This window comes from Passer domesticus, chromosome 1 (assembly GCF_036417665.1).
Source record: "Passer domesticus isolate bPasDom1 chromosome 1, bPasDom1.hap1, whole genome shotgun sequence".
Lineage (NCBI taxonomy): Eukaryota > Metazoa > Chordata > Aves > Passeriformes > Passeridae > Passer > Passer domesticus.
The window spans coordinates 22,726,200-22,745,752 of record NC_087474.1 but is presented as its reverse complement, the minus strand read 5'-3'; the positions used below and the strand labels follow the sequence as shown (position 1 = coordinate 22,745,752).

The 19,553-nt window shown below is 38.3% G+C and overlaps 1 protein-coding gene across 6 annotated transcripts in view; it reads left to right on the top strand.

Annotated features, from left to right (window-relative positions):
* CDK6 (cyclin dependent kinase 6) overlaps nt 1–19,553 on the top strand; it is a 136,974-nt gene that overhangs the window by 12,433 nt on the left and 104,988 nt on the right. For all 6 annotated transcript variants that reach the window (XM_064410125.1, XM_064410134.1, XM_064410172.1 and 3 more), the window contains one exon: nt 19,238–19,373. In XM_064410125.1, the coding sequence (XP_064266195.1) occupies nt 19,238–19,373 (136 nt within the window). The remainder of the gene's footprint in view (nt 1–19,237; nt 19,374–19,553) is intronic.

Sequence of the window (19,553 nt, the reverse complement as noted above, 5' to 3'; positions counted from 1 at the left end):
TTGCAGTGTGTTCCGAAAAGCAATATGCAGTTAGCTGTTCATCTATGTCATCAGCCTAAAACTTGCTGCTAATGGCAGATTTGCATACACATCTTCCATCTAATCCAAAAATCAAGTTGCAAATTTAGGGCTTGAGTTTTTACTGGGGAGTTTGAAAAGCAACACTGACTCAAACAGCTTTGGTTGTTCAGATCATAAAGTCCTGATGTTAAGATGAGCAGAAATGCATTTGCACAGGCAGACTGTGCAGAGGTGTCCCGTCAAGCATGCATGTTTGAGACTTCACCATTTAGAGTTTATATGCTCCAGCTATTGAGTTCACCAAACTGGGGTGTAACAGTTCATTAGGTTTTTCGCTGAAGTAGATTTAGCATTTCTGTTACACTCCTAATTATGCTCCCCTTTTGCGCCTCAAATAATTCCTCTCTAACTCAGCATGTATCCTCTGAAATACTCTATTTCTGCTTCTGTGTTGTCACCTAAACATCTTGTACAGCGTTATCTCTCGAACTCCAGGTTGCATCGCAGATGCAGTGATTGCAGTGCAGTGTACATTTCCTTTCTTCAAGGGCAAATGCTTCTGGTGCAAATGCTTGCAGAGCTACAGTTAGAGACTTTGCTGTACAGTATTGAAACTTATGTCTAATGTTACTAGCACAGCTCTAGAACTTTTATTACTGATTTCCAGGTTCTTTCAGGACAGTGAAAGTCAATGACCTGTATTCCTTCTCTATGCTAGGAAGTAGATTATAAAGTGAATCTCGTTTTGCCGACTTTATCTATCAGTATACTTTGTATTTGTGAACTTTATGACATAGAGATTAGGCAACATCTGCACTTTAATTAGTGTGTTGTTTATCCTTAGATAACCTTCTAGATTGTTAATGGAGATAGGCCTACCCACTGATCTTTGTGGTTTCCTCGTAGACATCTTTAATCAATTTGTTGCCTCACTGTTTATCTCTGCTTTTTATAAAACGCTGAGCAACAAGTTTTAATCAGAGCAGTAATACCCATATCCAGACAGGTTGGAATCAATGACTATGGTCAGAAAATTAGAATGATATGTCTCATTAAACTTAAGGCAGAGCCCAGACAAGTTAATACTTCTGCAGACCTGAGCACCTGTATCTCCTCACTGCATAGAAACCCATTCATCCTACTGCCTTGATGTTTGTAGCATCGTTTAAAAAAAAAAAAAAGGCATTAGCTGGCATTTCTCAATTCTCTGTTGCTTATTATTCATATTGTCTTTATTCTTAAGGACTCAAGAAGTTGTATTATTTAAAAGTAATAAAGTAATTTTATTTGGTCAGATTAAAACATAATTTAGAGATGTCAGTTATTTTAGAAGCACATATTTGTACCTAAGTGAAAAAATACGGTAGTGAGACTGGAACTGAGGATCATGGCAGTACAAGAACAGTTAGGATTTGAACAGAAGAGACAGGTAATATGTTTGACTAAAAATAAAAGGTATTTGTAGATATAGCTAAATGGCAGACAGGTGATGACAGTGATGAGGGCGTTTTCTTAGAAGACACTTAAAGTATATTGGAATATCTCAAGTCAAAAGGATATTGTGATGTCTGTAAGAAAGTACAGTTCAAAGAGTGCTTGGGTTACCAGTAACCCAGAGTTGAGAGTGAACAAGATTATTCTGCAGAAGCAAAGCGTAAGTCGTGAAAAGCAAATAATCTTTTGCTGTCCTGTACATCAGTGAAAGGATATTGAGCCTGTGATTCTAGAAGAAGCTGTAAAGTAAACTAAGTTCATGAAAATACTCATAAAGCACAATTTAACCACTCTTCATGTAGACAAAGTTTAAAGACAAGTAGACAAGATTTAAAGACAAAACTTAGAGATACAATCAATGAAGTAGCCCTTCCTGGAGTACAAAAAAGAGAGATCACTCTCTGCATAGCCTAAAGTCACTTTCAGTAGCTGATTTAAGAAATTTAATAGTCAAGACACACAGTCATAGTGGCCACAATAATTAAGTCTGACATTTTTTGGAAAAGGGATGGTTCCCAAACTTGACATAGTAACAATAGGCTTTAGAATACAGAGATTAAGAAACAAGAAGTAATCAAAAATTCAGCAGTCAAGAGGAATGATATGAAACGTCTTAGATTTGAAATGGTGAGTACTTAAATAGAGAGTTACAGCAGCACAGTTTTTTTCACTTGTGTCACCATTCTCTGACATCCATGCTCTCTCCAGTCACTGAAATCCTGGCTGCTGTTTTGATCTATATCCTCCTCCTGGATGCTAGATACGGCAGGACAGTTTAAGGGTCTTGGATTCTTAAACTCTCTGGAGGAATGGGCAATGTCTGAGGGAGACAACAGACTTTCTTCACCCTTTTTATGGCTGTGCTCCAGTGTATCAGGATGGATTCACAAAAGGTACACATAGCCATGCGCAACAAGATAGGAATATGAGTTAATTGTGATTAATCATTCTATTCATCGTAATATTAAAAGTGTGTTCTATCTTAGTCATATAGTGAGTGCAGAGTGAACATGTGCTTTAGGAGAATAATTCACCCTCAGTGCCCATGATGGAGTACAGTGAAGTGCTCTCTCGAAATGCTCATTTTGACTCTAGAGGGAGCGCAGGTGGATGAGCTTGAGAAGTGGGCCCACAGGAGTCTTATGAGGTTTAACAAGACCGAGTACCTGGGTCAGGGCAACCCCCAGTATCAACATAGGATGAAGGGATTGAGGGCACCCCTTTGGAGAAGAACCTGGGGGTGCTGGTAGACGAAAAGCTGGACATGACCCATCCATGTGCACTCACAGCCCAGAAGGTCAAAGGTGTGCTGGGCTGCATCCAAAGCAGTGTGGCCATCAGGGCCAGGGAGGTGGTTCTGCCCCTCTGCTCTGCTCTGGTGAGAGAGACCCCACCTGGAGCCCTGCAACCAACTTCAGGATCCCCAGCTCAGGAAGGACATGGATCTGTTGGAGCAAGTCCAGAGCAGGGCCACTGAGATGGTTAGAAGGGTAGAGCAGCTCTCCTGTGAGAGAAGGCTAGGAGATTTGTGTTTGTTCAGGCTAGGAAAAAGAAGGCTTTGGGATGATGTACTTGTGTCCTTCCAGTACCTGAAGGGAGCCCACAAAAATGACAGAGGGGGACTTTTCACAAGGGCTTGTAGTGACAGAACAAGAGGGACTGGCTTTAAACTGAAAGAGGGTGGGTTTAGATTAGATATTAGGAAAGATTTCTTTACTGTGAGGGTAGGTGACTCGCTAAGCAGGTTACCCAGAAAAGTGATGGATGCCCTATCCATGGAAGTGTTCAAGGGCAGACTGGATGGAGCTGAGCAACCTGGTCTAGTGAAGGGTGCATGGTAGGGGGATTGGAAGTAGATGATCTTTAAGGTCCCTTCCATCCCAAACCAGTTTATGATTCCAATGTAGAGTGGCCACCCAGCTGTAGCTTGCTCAATCTCAATGAGATTAATGCCAGTCAGTAAAGTTTGAAGGTGAAAAGTGGAAGTTTGTACAGTAAATAACAGATGTCACAATATCAAATAGGAAATTATTTTGGGTGGAGGGGGACAAAAAGTTAGTATAGAAATCAGAGGGCACTTGCAGTACCGGAATTTAGATGGAAGATGAAATGAGTATTATAGGGGAAATTTGTTTTAACCAAAGTCTGTTGTAGGTGGATTTTTGGTAAGAACTTGTGCAAGGCACTTTTTTTGTCACTTGGCAAAATGTATGTACTTCCTGTAGTGGGAGAATGTGGGTCTCTGTGAAATTTACTGGCTTCAGACAGTCTGCTTCTATTTTGTGTTTGGCATTAAAGTGCTAAAGGGAGCTGATAGTAGCTGGGATGGATGGGCATTGACTGCTTACCCTGTACCCAGTTTTAAGCTCCAGCAGAAGCCATTTTGGTCAAAAATCATTAATGATTTACAAGAGACAAAGTAACTGATGATGTGTGTGGGAGATGGCTGTTCATGCAGTCTACAAGTAGTTTAAGGCACCTTTCAAATCTTTCTCAGTTGTGGTTTCTCATTTTGTCATCACCCTTCATTCTGCCATACAGATCTCATACAGGATTTGCCACTAAGTGGGTTTATTATGTCATTATTGAAAAAATTTTGGTGCTGCACATAGTTTCATTGCCTCAATTTAATTTTGGGCAAATTGCACAATTGTACAATTGCAAATAGTTGGAAGACTCTGGTGTCTAACTTACATTCCAGTCTGAATTATCCAAGACCTGAGTTTTTATAAATCAGGGGTGCTATACCTTTATCTCTTGGAATAATTTTGGGGGAATTTTTGTTTTTCCATAAACTCAAAACATGTCAGTCCACATTGCTGAGTAATAGCTTTCAAAATTAAAATCAATCAATACTGCTAAAAGATTCTGCTCCACGATTTTTTATGTGACGTGTCCATTCTATAATTTGACATAACAGGCTTGAAAACAGTTTTGTTTATTATGGGTCTACTAAGACAATATAGTAGTAGTAAAGCAAATAATCTACTCTGTTAAGCTGTTTGGATATGCATATTACACATGTGGGTATATGTGGAAAAGGAAAACCATGAAAATGTCAAGATTTTACTCCATTTAACGTGAGAATTATTATTTTGTAACATGAATTAGGATTGTTAGACATTTAGTGCCTATGCTTTGAAAATGTGTGAACAATTTTCTTTTTTAAAATTTAGACAAAAATGGAAAAGGGATAAGGGCAAGTCCGGGAAAAAACCATCCCAAAAGCTAATGGTTTTTAAGAATTTACATGACTTTGAAAATTGGAACATGGTACTGAAATGCCATCTCACTTTTAGTATAATAAAATAGTACATTTTATTTAATATGTTCTGGAAAGAGTAAATATAAATTATGAATCGTAATGTCAGTGGCAAAGAGCCCAGGCATCTTTTGGCATCTATTGGCTTAACCTCACCTGGGCAGCAGGCAACTGAACAATGAATGTCAATGTTTAAAAGCAGCACAACTAGTTTTTTATAACAGATTACTTTTTTCTCCTCTTTTTCACAGTACAAATACTTATTTTTAAGGTCATTAGAGAATATTGAGATGATGTGATTATGTATCTCCTTTAATACTTGTAAAAAGTTTTCAGATCTTGCAAAATTCAAGGTGACTTTAATCTTTCTTCTTTCAAGCATGAAATTGCCATCCCTTATCAGCATTAGTCACTTAGTTTGAGAACTCAGTCATCCCAGAGCACATCCTTATACAAAAATATTGCAATAACATTTTTCAGCTTTTAAATGGGGGCTTTTTTTGAAAAGTCTGTTGAGTTCTTGAAATAAAACTAAAATTTTCTGAGTGGACGTGGATTACCATGGCTTTTCTGATATTTTGATCGCTGTTATTGTCACAAGCCTGAAGAAATGTTCTTTTGCTTTGACAGTTCTAAATCCATGTCACTTTTCTGCCTTCTGTGGTGAAATTGTGTGAACTGTACTGTGTTTAGATCCATAGTCATACACCATAAGTGCTTGCATACAGGGGCATCCATAGAAATGAAGACTACTGTGTCTACCTGCATTTAGCAAAAAATAAAGCTTTGCTTTGTATGTTTCTTCCAATGGACATGACACAGCTATTTGTCAGTCAAATATTTTCATAATCGAAACACAGATTCTTACATTAGAGCTTCTAGATGCCAGTTGTGATGTTTGAAAACCAAGATATGCCTGCATGAAAAGTAGGTAAGGGAAATCACTGGATAGTTTGTTTTTCTTCATAGAAAGTCACTTCAATTCTGCAATAACTCAGAAAGCAGCTGAATGGACCTTTACAAAACGTGAACTAAGTCACTTCTAAGTGGAGACAGCTGGGGTCTATTTAATATCCTGTGTAAAATGGTAGAGGTCAGCTTCCTGGAATAACTTAGGAGTTTTATTTCACGAATATCCTACTGCTTCAGGGACCTGGGGTGATGGAAGGACTCTCAAACTGAAGTGTGCCGTAAGGAAAAGCTCTGGGGCTGGATCTTTCCTGGCTCTTCATTTGCTGTCGAAGAATGGGAATCATCTTGTGGTCTGTGTTATCTACACATTCTCGATGTAAATGTCTTTTGTGTGAGTGCTTATTAATGCAGGCAGCTAGTCTCAGTTTTTTCTTCCAAGCTTATATTGTGATTTAGGCTTTAGGATATTAACTGAAAATCATTGAGAAGTCATTGAAGGTCTATGAGACTTTGGACAACAAGTGATTCCCAAATGTACTGATTACCCTAAATACATAGATTATTTTGTAATTTGGGACATTTGTTCCTAAATCACTTAACTTATCTTGACAGTTTTATGATTTCTTTTTTCTCCGTGCAATTAATGGAGCCATATCTTTACTATCTAAGGTCATGCATTCCCTTAATGTGTTCCCTGTATCTATTCAATTTGATTAGTCCTTGAGTTAAGAATCTTATTTTATTTCCTGCCTCCTTCTATTCCATTGTGTGCTGGACATGTCAGTGAAAAAAAAATTCTCTAGTGTCACTGCTAACAGTTCACTCACACAAAAGTTCAGAAGTTACATGACATAGCAATTGATAAAATTGGTAGTTCAGTGACACCATAATTAAATACCTGTAGTGCAGTGAGCCTGAAAATTCACATAAAAAATTGTACTTTTCTCATGATACCCGGTATGATTACATACTTTTCATATTTGTGACAATTTGTCTTTTCCTTGACTGCTTTTTAAAGTTGAAGATAAAGAGAAGCACTAAAGTAGAACTAAGAGGAGTGTTTCTGTTAGATGGGAAAAAGGTGAAGATTAGGAAAAAAAAAAGTAGGGTGTCACTGGAATAGGCTGACCACAGAAAAGGCTTTCGTAGACTGTGGTGGTTCTGTGGGGCCTGTTTAGTAAACTCTACAAAGGCTTAAGACCATCAACTGCAGTATTTTTGTGCTGTTTCTCCCAACAGAGGTAAACAGGGTGATTGGAGTTTAGGGATAGAATATAGAAAATAATGAGGAGCACCTCATTCAGCCCTCATTGTCTCTTGACTCATTCTTGAAATTAAAATAATTACATTAATAAAACAATTCATATATGGCTTAGGAAGGGTTAGAACAATTTCTGTCTCAGTCAGTATTTATACTCTGAACTGAGAAAGTTGGTTCCTGGTGTAGGGAATAGTGTAAGAGCAGGACAGACGTGAAGCGATAATTCCTGGCAAATTAAGGTTCTCACTGACTTCTCTATGATTTTAAGTAGTCCATGTCCACTGCTTTGTAAGTCCTTGCATCATTTGCAGGCAGATGGGAGCCAGCCCTGCCTCACTCCCAGGCAGATGCCTCCCAGCTCCACTGATGTCGTGAGCTGGCTGGTGGCCACGAAGCCGTGCTAGCCCTGCTAGCCCCCGCAGCCTCAGCCACGATCCCCACTGTGCTCAGGCACCCCTCAGCTCAGCCCAGACCCACACTGTCTGCCTGGGCATCACAGAGCACACCCTGCTTTGCTGCCACCACCTGCATCCATGGGCCTCGTTTTCGTTTGCCTTCATGTAAAAATGTTTTAGCGCTCCAGGAACCAGACCATGTTTTGTGAGATTTATTACAGTTTGCTAATTTCTTTCAGAAGTGTGAAAGATGATGTATCAAAACAATCAAAAAGCAGTTTTGCCATGTGTTTACATCTGACATAAACTGTAATTTACAAAATGCTGATTTCAAAACTACCCATACATTAAAATGTAAACCTTCATCCCGTGCTGATGAAAGACACCCCAAAAGAAATAGTTGCCTTTGTCCTGTAGTAATAAAACAGTCAAATAAAATTTATTGCCAGCTCAAAATGCTACTAAAACCTCATTTTCATTGCCAAACTCTTCAAATAATCTTTAATTTGTTTTCTTTTACATATGTGTGCAAGAGTTTAAAGGAAATACTTAAAGAGCTGTGTAGCCTGCAGAATACTCACTCCATGTGCATTAATCTTTAAATGTTTGGCTCACAGGGCCATGTAAACGGGCTAGAAAGGGAGGAAACGTGTATCAGACATCTACCTTAAGAACTAGAGGATGACAGCACCTGAGAAGCTTACAAAAATATTTTTAGTTTACTTTACATGTGCTATGAATTAATTAATTTTAAAAAAGCTTCATAGAAGAAATGACAAGACAGACAAGGAGCTTACATGGCCACATTTGAATGGTCACGAATGGGGAAAAGCCCACAATGGTGTCTTAACTCCTAAAACACCTGCAAGATGTAGTTCTGATGAAACGTGTAAGGAATTTACATGCTAATGGAAAAAAGGATCCCTTTTTATGTATTGAGTGTTTAAGAGCAATTGCCCCCAGCTAAATTTATTAAGCCAGAAGAATCTTGTAAATTTCTATTGAAGGTTTATTAGTCCCATTTGTTTCTGTTCTTCAGAACATGAATATTAAACTCAATCCTGCAAGTTTGTCACAGGTGAAATTCCTTTTCACATTAAAGGAAATTCTGGACCTGTGCCAAAGCCAGTTAAATAAAAAAAAGTACCAACTTCATGAGGTCTAGGTAAAGGCTCTTGTATGTTGAGCTGTTTAGGATTGATCCTGGTCTTTGAGGGTTGAGTGAATAGGGCAGAGGTGGTTTTAGTGTCTTTTTTTTTCTTTCGACTTGTCTCCCATTTTGTTTCAACGTCTACATGGAAGAAATATTTTTAAATTACTTCAGAAATGAACTGAACTGAATCTGCATTCCCACCAAGTAAAATTGATCAGTTACAGTCTTTCTGGGAAATAATAATATCTTCTAAATTCATTTAAATTAAAGCATCTTGTCTAAGTTAGTCGTTTAGGCATCTTCAATAGCAAGCAGGGAGAGACAGTACCCTCCCCAGAGTGCTTCAGTCAACTTACTCCTTTCTCCTGAGTAAATGAAGACCTACACGACCCGGTCAAAGTAACCCCCAGTTGCTGAGTAACTCCATTGCAGGAGTTGTATCTCTTCCATGGAAGCTGAGAAGAGAACTCGTTGCTTCGCAGGCTGTGCAAGGCTGTGGTGTAGGTGGATGGTGTTTGAATAAATATCCTCTCACATCATTTTTTTCTCATAATGTTATCTATTACTCTGCCACTCCATTTTTCTGTTGCATCCGCAACTTAAAAAGAAAAGGGCAATGTTTATGTGTGTAGATCTGGCTTCCTCACAAAACCTGGCCAGATCCTGTTTGTTTTTCTTACCCATGTGAGCAATTGCCTTTGTATTTTGATTTTTGGAAATCAGCTGAGTGCTGTTTACTTTTGGGCAGATGGGATGTTATTTGTAGCATGTGAAGTAGTGGTGACAGGACACAGTACAGTGCCACTGGAAGGTTGCTTGAGTTCACTGTGCTCCCTTCCAGGTTTTGCTGAAGTGAATGAAGAATTCCCTTTGTCTGAAGTTCATGGTGCTGCTGGCATCATGGCACACAGGGGTATAACTGGGAATACATTTGGCATCAAAGCCTGATGGAAATCACTCTCCTTACCACGCGTATACGAAAAGCACTGTGAACTGCATTCCTGTTTTTAGGTGGTACAACCTCATGCAGGACAAATTTGTGGAAAACAAAACACAAAGTGTAAGACACCTTTTGGATTTTCATTTGAGTTAATCCTGAATGTGGCAACTGCATTCACCACCTTACTGCTTGTGTTGAAAGTGGGCAGATACAACTGATCCATTTTCAGGAAATTTTGAGCAGTTCTAGTGAATCCATAAACAGGTTTTTTCAACAGATGTAGACATTTTTTAAAAGTTGTTTTCATGCAGTTTCAATATCTGGTGTTAAATTGCTGTTTCCATTTTTAAGATAACAATAACTATTCACATCTATTGCTATTTTCTAGTCCCCCAGGTTAAGACTGGGACAACAAAAGTTCACAGTTCATTAATTTCAGAATTTAAGGACAAACAAATACTGTGATGAATGCCTTAGAATACATCATGACCATAGTTTTCAGAGATGAGAGCCCATATTCACAGATTGAGTACTTAAGGGTAACTAAAAAGTTAGGAAGCAGAGATTGTGGTACAGATAAGGATGGTTAAGTGCAAAAGGGGACCATGCATGTTGGGACCCAAGTTGTAGAGTTCTCACTGCATGGCTAAAAATCAGATAGGGATTGAAATGGCAGACAGGGGTTTACATTGCTCTATCCAGGTGATGACTGGCTGAGTATAAGAAAGGGGAAAGATAGCTGGCAGATAAGGTAGATGAAGCTTTAGGTGATGTGTATACTTAAAAATCATCCAGGTTTTTAAGCGCAGCACAAGTTCTTTGGTAGTTCAAGGCTGGCGGATCATGCAAGGTCAAGATCTATGACAGGTTTACTCTGCACACTGGTACTCTTGCTTCAAAAATGCATTCTTCTACTGACAGGCCTAAAAAAATTTAATACAATACTACTCAAAGCTTGTGTTGCATGTCAACTGACCATGCTGCCATAGCAATAAACAGATTGGTAGAAGTTTGCACCCTATTTTCCAGTGATGTTGGTTTCATTCTCTTACCAAGGATTTCCTTTCTATAATGTCATTTAGAGAGACAATAACTTTTTATTTAAGAAATGATACATAATAATAAACCCAAATATAAACAAATGAGCATGAGAGTGAACCATGCGCTGTTTTACTTTGGTTTACTCCTTTGTCCGCTAATTGCTTTCTGTTTAATACATGGATATATAGTGTGTTACATTAAAAGGTCTGTAGAATCCCTTAGTAATAGTATTCCCTGAATACATTAGAGTGGCACAATTCAAATAATTAAAAATAATTAATTTTGTTTTCTTATTAACATCTCTTTTTACTAATATATATGGTGCTTATTTACGTTGTGCATGTATAGTATTGCAAACTTTAGCCAATTTCGCCTTTTGTTTTTCCTAAGGCTTTTTTCTTTTCTTCTGTTTTTTGCTCTTTTGCTTTAGCAATGGAATTCATGGTAGCATTAAACTCTGGAAGTTTTCCCCTTCTAAAAGTCATCTCTTGATCCTTCTTTGAGAAGGACAAACTGTTTGGTCGCAACTCTACCTATGAAAAATAGAAATGTATTTTCTTACATGGCTTTAATGTGTCAGTGTCTCACAGATAATTACAACAATACTTGATCCCAGTAACGGAACCACAGCAAAATATTTTGTATCTATTGCTCTGTCTCCCCTGCTCTTCACTATCACATCATGGCTTTGGACTCCTTTCAAGTGCTGCCACTACTGGTCCGTCCTGGGAAGTGGTAGAGACATCATTAGTGCTCAGGTATATTTGCAGCCTTTAGCAAGGCCCCTTACCTTGCTTTTTCAGTGTCTGACAGCTAGGCCCTTCAGCTAGACTGAGTTACTGTGTCAGTGTCTGACAGCTAGACTGAGTTACTCTCAGTCAGGCTGCTTCTCCTCAGCATAATAATTGCTAATATTCCCGAGGGCCTAGCGTGTGCTGAGTGGTTAATTAGGGCTCAAACAGCACATGAGTTTTCAGTGCATCCACCATCGTCCAGAATAATTGTGGCTGTAGAGTAACCTGGAGGTCTTTCAGGAACAGCAGCCCCTGGATTGATGATAAGCATCGAAACAGAGGACCTCTTGTGTCATCTTCTACAGTAGCTGCTTTGTTATTCTTAGGTTCTTCTATGAATCTATAAGAAGCAAGAGTTTGCACTCAAATTTGCATTGGAATTATATACAGTTTTTAAAAAGCTGAATTAAATACCTCAGGAACTGCTGTGATATTGCAAACTTTTTAAAAACTCTATGAGATTGTACAGAGTGTTAAACAGTACTTCAAATTTGACTTTTTGCATTTTTTTTTTTTTTTTTTTTTTTTTTTTTTTTTTGTGGAGTGAAGGGTTATTATTTCCTTTGTTATTTTTGATATGTTGGCATCATGATTAAATCTCATGTGAACATAGATTAGATTATTAAGCCATTGAAGAATGAATGATAATTTATACTGTTGTAAAGTATAAATTTTGAGGATGAGTTGTTTTTACTTAAACCTAGAAGGGAGATGTTCTTCTTAAATTTAGATCCTGTAGGTCTGGCACAAGAATGAATTCAAAATATAAACTGAAATGTGGAGTCTGTAACAAGCAGTTTGTGAGCTACAGTAAAGACTGGATTTTGTTGTATCTCATCTTACACCATGTACAGCTGGAAGTCCAGAATAACATCTGGGCTCTTTTAATTTGAATTAAACAAAATCAAGATTCAGGCATAAGTTTTACTTGCATGTTGAGCAAATTAGGGAATCTAAAAAGGAATACAGCTGTTCCCTAAGGAAAGTATTATAAAGAAAATCTAAAAAACAACAGATGCAAACACACTGCCAATGAATGGGAGCATCTTTAATTTGTACTCTGAACTGGAAGCTTACAGAAGCTTGCTGGAAGCTCACAGCACTGTATAGCAGCAGTGTACATGACTTGGAAAGGCAGTGTACATTTGCTTGTTGAAGGATCACATGAGAGCACTATGAATAGGTCAGACAGCTATTGCTGATCCTAAACAATCTGTCAACGACTGTCTTCATAACAGGCCATGTTATTTTTCTGATTTGGGGGTGAGCTGGCGTGTCCCTGGCCTGCCCTGGGACAGTGTTTGGTAGGGCAGCGCACAGGCGTGTCTTCAGGCTCCACCCAGCTGGTATTTTCCCTCCGTATTGTCAAGGGCTCCATGTGTGGCCAGTTTGGATAAAATCAGTTGCAGTGAGATTGTTCATGGACTGGTGAGGAATTAAGCATTTTAAACACTGGTGAACTGTAGGATAAGTCCTGAAGAGGAGTTCTGCAAGGCAGGATATAGTTTGAATTACGGAGTCTTACGAGATCCTTTTCTGGTCCTTGTTTGTTAAAGATAATCTCCCTCTGCAAAGAAGGTGAAAAAGAAATGACGGTGTGAGGGCTGAAATGGACAGCATGCTGCTATAAACAAAGAAAGGTGCAGAGAATATCTTGTCAGGCCTATTTTTCCTTGAAGTAAAACTCTGTTTAACAACTGCATCTTTTAGTGGCTTCAGTGGCACACTGAGAAAACGTCCTTAGCCTTTTCATTTTTTGGGCACAAATCTTGGTTTCTGTTGAAAATAAAAACTGGTTTTGGTGGTTTCATCAGAGCAGACATTTGTCTGCATCACAAAACCATTCAGTCTGGCACCAGAGCTCGTCGTTGCTTGAGTGGGGCCCAGTGCAGGAGAGCAGGGGTGTTGCAGGTCAGGGCTGCAGTCGGGACTGAGCGTTGAATGCTTGCCCAGTCAGCCCACTCTATCGGACTTTAGCCAGTGCTATTTACTTCGCTTTCACGAGCATCTATTTCTCTCTGTCACTTTCTCTGTCTCTCTTCCTCACGCACACTTAAAGAACAAAAACCTCTTTTATACAGCTAAGCATGTTAAATAATTTTTCCAAGTCAAAAAGGGAGAGAGACTGGAAAAAATTACAGCACAAAGCTCAGCTTGCAGATGAACGATTGCCTTGTCATCCTAATGTCCCCCTTCCTTTCCTTAAACCTCACTGGTGAGTGGGCTGTAAGCAACAGTGTTGGCTGGGCTCTGCTGGAGTGAGTGTCCAGAACAGGACTTTCTGCTGCCTTTCTCTCATTGTACAGTCGCTTCTCTGCAGTAGCTCTTTCTGCTCTGTGCACAGTAGATAATTAATGAGTGACTTCAGCATTGAAAACATCTATCCACGGAACATCTACTTGTCCTGGATAAATTAATTGATTTTACCTGATGTTAAGTTCTGCTTTTACTGCTGTTTGCCTTTAAGAGATTTCTCCTGGACACAAAAGGTGATCCTGCTGCTCTTTGCTGGAAGGGTCGCAAAGCAGGAGAAATGTTCCCAAACTCCAAGAACTTAGTAGAAAGTAGAGAACAAGGATTTAAGACATAAAGTTGCCATGAGCACTGTAGACATACCCAAGATTATTTAATCAGGTTTGGCTGTGGGCATCTGACTTGTTGCTGGATGGGGCTGACTGTGGGCTCGCTGGCTGTGCTGCAGGCAGTGCTGTGCCCTCGTGCTGTGTGTTTCCAGTACCGAGGTGGTTCTGTTGGTGCAGTCAGAGTCTTTGTTATATTGCAGTCTGCTGTGGAGTCATACCTTAAGCACTGATACACATTGGGGCAGCTGCAGCTGGAATTACAAATACATTTTGAAACTCTTGAAGACCCCACATGCCTCTGAAAATGGTGGAACTTAGGTCGTGCATTACTGTGTGGTTCTACAGATGTTATCCCAGGAAAAATGCCATTCAAATACTTTGAATTTAGTGTCCTCTTCTCTGCATGTGCACTTTTTTCCCATATAAAGGTGTCTTACTAAAGCTCCTTTGAGCAAGAAAACTCCACATCGATATACCAGCTTTCAGAGGCCTGGAGAAGTGGGTGATTGCTGATTAAAATGAGACAAAGCAGTATGTCCTGAACAGAGGGAAAGAACTCTGTCATATGTTTCAGAGTGGGAAACTCTATTTCCTGTTTTGCTATGTGGGACTTGGTTCTCCTAATGCACATGTTCCACTCCAGATGCCCAGCTATTGTCTTCTTCATCTGAAAGATGACCCCTTTGTTCCAATACATTGGGTATTTGTGATTCCAAGTAGAGACTGGTTTCTGTCAGCAGTCTTTTTTTTTGCATCAAAATCAAGAAAGGAAAAGGTAGCTAATACTGAAAGTAGGGGTAAAACTTTTTTTTTAGGGAGTACCTAATTTATAAAGTTGGGGTGTACAACAGGCTTGCTGCTGAGTGACTTCTTGAGAACACAGGAATCTGAGGCTGCTGCTGAAATTTGGACTAAAAGGACGATCAACTGTTGTTCTTCAATACTTCCAGGTATGAAAGGCAGAAATTTTCTGTGCTTATGAACTTCCAGGATTAACCTGAGCCAAAGGAAGTAAAAGCAGAAATTATTCAGGTCCTCCTCCCCTTACTTGTCAATAAACCTCAGTCATGGCCTGTGATAGTCTTAATATCCCAGTCTTGTGGTGTTTACGTAAACACTGTCAATGCACAAGTACTGTTCTGGTTTTCTGTCATGCAGATGAATACCTTTTAGAGTTAGGTTGAGGCCACCAAACTTCTCATCTGTGTATTTGCTCAGACCTGCGAAATCTTAAAACCGTAACATATTATTATGCCACTGTTGATGTAACCACAGTCTTGTAAAGCATTTCTCCTACACATAAATCAAAGGCTCCAATTCTCTTCCTCTGTTATGGGTAAGCTAGGAAGTAACTCTTTCAAGGAAGACACTGTTCCAAAGAAAATTAAAGTAAATCCATGTTACTAGAAATCTTTAGGATGTGAGGACCGGTTTTGTTCAGTGCTGTGAGTGACCGTACAGAGGTACGTATGTGTTCATGTTGGCTTAGTCCTACTGCAGTAGAAATAACAGTAAGCTCTTGGACGCATTGGCAGCAAGTATCTAATTCTTGGTCTTCTTTTTGACTATGATCCAGTTTATTTTCCAAGTGTACCTACTCATCTGTTTGACAACAGCCAAGAGAAATTATGTCCTACGTTTTTTTCAGGTCTTACAGTCAGATCTGCCTTTCAGTATTTCTTGCAGGCATCTTGGGCTGTTGGGCCTGATTTCCATCGCTGTTATCTCACTTTGCTCAGGAAAAAATGTTCATGCTATTTGAGAGCAGGAAACTTCACAGCAATTCTCAGATCATCTCAGATCAGATCAGATCAAAGCAAATCTAGTAACATTCAGGGGCTTTCTGGGATCAGTTGCAATCTACCACTCAGTAGATGCAATAGTTTTCAAAGTAATAACTGTCTTTCCTTTAAAAACATTAGGTATTCATATTGTAAAATGAAAGTGAACTGAGAATGCATTTGTCAGATTTTGTGTTGTAAGAAGCTATGGGGACTACAAAGAGCATCATCTGGTTTTCTGCATGCAAAAAATGCCAGAGTATTTTTGTTGGAAGGCGAGTATTCTGCTGGATTATAGGAGGATGCACTAGGCACTAAACACCTGATATAAAACAGAGACAGAGATTTGTAGCTGATAAGTTCCTGCTTTAGTACAATTAACTTGAAAAAATGTCTGCATTAAAACCCAAGTTCTCCGTTAGTGTCTCTTCTACAGTGTTCCAGTTCAGATGGACACGTTGGGCGGTGTATGACTCCCAGCCAAACATCTTGTTAAATACTTGCAGGATTTCCCATAGCGGATCTTACTTTAATCAAATAATTCAAACGTTTCTTTTGTAAGTACAATAGAAGGGCAGGGCTTGTGTTTACAAAGTATTCAGTATGGAAATCCTGTATTAATTGAGGTACATTTACTTCACTTATGACAGTGTCCACATAGTAACTCTTTAAATAAAAGGCCTTTTGCTGTTGCCTATTCCAGAGAGGCAGTCACGTGCAATGTTAATGCATCAGATACAGAAAATCATGAGGAAATGGCTTCAGAGATGTGCAGTGTAGCCAGCAGAGATGTTCCTAATTAACAAAGACAATTTTATGGGTGATATTCTCACAGTGAATGTAAGAGAGTATAATTTATAAAAAGTAGTTTTATCCCTGTGGAAACTACTAAATAAAGAGGCTGTGTCTTTCTCAATCTATTTCAAGAATGATTAGCAGGAGCAATGCCAGATACTGGATTTTTGTAATATCATGGATTAATATAACCTGTGATTTAAATTACTGTCTTTCTAAGGTAGCAGCTATATTTTCTGTGAGTAAACACAATGCACTTCTACCCAGCCCAGTGCCAAATCTAGAGCTTTTATGATTAATAGTAAATTAGAGTTTCACATAAAGAGTACACAAAAAAGAAAGATAATATTAATACTCAGTGATAATATTATTACTCAGTAAAAGGTAACCAGAATTGTGCTTCTCTGAGTTCCTTATTTTGCTGTGCCAGAAAATACCAGAATCAAAATAACCCACATACAGAAGAATTAACAGAGAGTCAACATTTTCCTCCTCAGTGAGTTGGAAATTACATGTTGCTTCTAAGTTTAATACAGTGAAATCTTTTTTTCCTTTTTTTCTTTAATTATAACTCTGCTATAGTTGAAAATATGTTTCTTTAACACTGTAGTAAATACCTGGCAAAAGGGGTGTTCTAGAACATTTTAGGTGAATGTAGGTCAACACAAAGGAATCATACAGTTGGAAATATTTTCCAGTGTTTATGTTCAGATGTTGAGACCTGTCTGGCTCCTCTCTATTTGCATGTGTTGGGGTTATAGGCAGTCCGGCTACATTCCATGTTGATTTATATAAATATATTACAGATTATTAACCTCCAGCCAAATACCAGTAAATTTCACTTTTCAGGAAGGTTTGTGACTTTTCACAAAACTTACTTATCATGTACAGGACACGTACACCCCACTGAGGTAATCTTAGAGAACGGTATCTGTTGTTAGAAGAAATGTGCCAAAACATTTTCTCTTACAGTCACTGTGTTACCATAATAATTAATGTTCGTTTCTTCAGATTGTGATTACAGATTAAGTACAGATTAGTCTTCAAGTAGAGGTAGGGTGACAGTCTTATTATCATATTCTGGAACTCTGGTTCCTAATTTATTACTCACTGAAAAGCTTCCTTAACCTAAAATGAATGCGCATGTATACATTTTCAAAATATGATGGCTAATAATTTATTCAGTGTCAGACCAAAGATTATTTTGGAAATGCTGTCAAATGAAAGCACAGCCTTTCTATGGTAAATGTCAAGTGAAAAATACTGCTCTCTTAAACCCAAATTACATTCTTCCCAAGTGGTTATGCCAATCCTAATGTGAAATACATTGAGATTTAAGGTAAGAAATTAAATCTCAGTGCAAGATCTCATGTACATCTTGTCCTTGTCTGTTTGTCAGATGTCCTCTGGGAAAAGAAGGGACCCCCAAGGCTTCGTGTATGATCAGTTGACTTCAAATACTGCATATAAAGCCTTTAGTCCTTGAACAAACAACAAAAATATTACTTGAGAACATTACCAGAAGTCCTACACTTCTTAATTCTAATAAAGTAATTATAAGGAAGAATGTGAAAGATAAAAGTAATAAACCAGCATCACTGATATGATGTTGGAAAAAATAAGCCATAGTACCAACACTAGTTTGGTCTGTTATCAATGAGAGATTCTTCAGTTTAACTGTCTAGACCTTTTTTCTCAGTAACTTCATTTTTTAAATCTGCTGTCAGCTAGTAAAAGTAGATTCATTTTTCTGCCTCACCTCAGAGAGAAATGTGATCTGGTCTTGTAATATAAATGAATAAGCACATAAGTAAAGTATGTGTGTAGGGAAGAAATGTCCTTCTTGCTGTTCAGATGGTTTCCTATTGGGATTTTGTTGAAGTGGGACTTGAAGAAGGATAATGAATATCACTGGTATGAATATAGGTGTGAAGCACAGAAGGATGGGCAGATGTTCTTGAAAAAGGTAAAACCTAAAGCTGGCATGGTACACGGTGAGGATGAGAGAAATCCTACTTAAAAAGAAAAAGTAATAGAAAGTAATCAGATAGGAATGTGGTTATGAAGGGCTTTGTAGATTAGTTCGGTGTTGTGCAACAAGGTGAAATGATAAAGAAGTTCCAGTAAAAGAATGACCAAAAGTAATGAAAGAAGTATTGACATGTTGTGCACAAAGCTTTTTTCCAATCAGCAATGCTGATTCCTTTCGTCCAGGAATTTGCAAGAGGAATCAGCGAGACAATTCTGTTTCTGCTGAAATAGATCAAATTATACAGCTGTGTAATGGTATACTTGGGAATTATGTGGAAAGAAACTGAAGGTGCATGCAAACACTCTTACGTATTTTTCAAAAATATTTCCGGCTTTTTTTTTCTTTTTTCTTTTTGCCTTTTTTTTTTTTAAATCTGTAAGTACTGGAGCCTAGATTGTGTATAAATATGTCATATATGTAATATAATTTATAATTATGTCATATAATTCATTATATGTCATATAATTTTCTGTAGTAACTCAGGTTACTGTGTCAAAAAAATAAATTATTTTCATGTAATTATTTTGCATTTAACAGTTTATGAGTTCTTATTAATTAATCCTATTTCAGAATTCACAAGTGAGAGACTGAGATGGTAATTTTGATACATCAGCTGTTATCTGATGAATCAAGAGCTCAAAGATTGGTCTACCTTTGGAATGCTCTTTTCCATTCTGTATACTGTAAGAAATTTAAATAGACATGCTTGAGATGCATGTTACATTTATACTGGTTCCTACATACTTACCTCTTCTCTTCTTTTCCTCTTCTCAGATTGTTTGATGTGTGCACCGTGTCACGAACAGACAGAGAGACCAAGTTAACATTAGTGTTTGAACATGTGGATCAAGACTTGACTACTTACTTGGATAAAGTTCCAGAGCCCGGAGTGCCTACTGAAACTATAAAGGTATTTAAGGAGAAAGATTTTAGGAGATAGTATTTCAGAGATAAATCAGACAAACTGTGTTGTGATCTCACAGGATTTTGTTGCATCAAAATTGAATAGTGCCGAGCTTGGGACATGAACTGCAGCACAAAGTAACAGATATAATCTCTTTGTGAAAATGGTGCACTTGTGATTTTATTC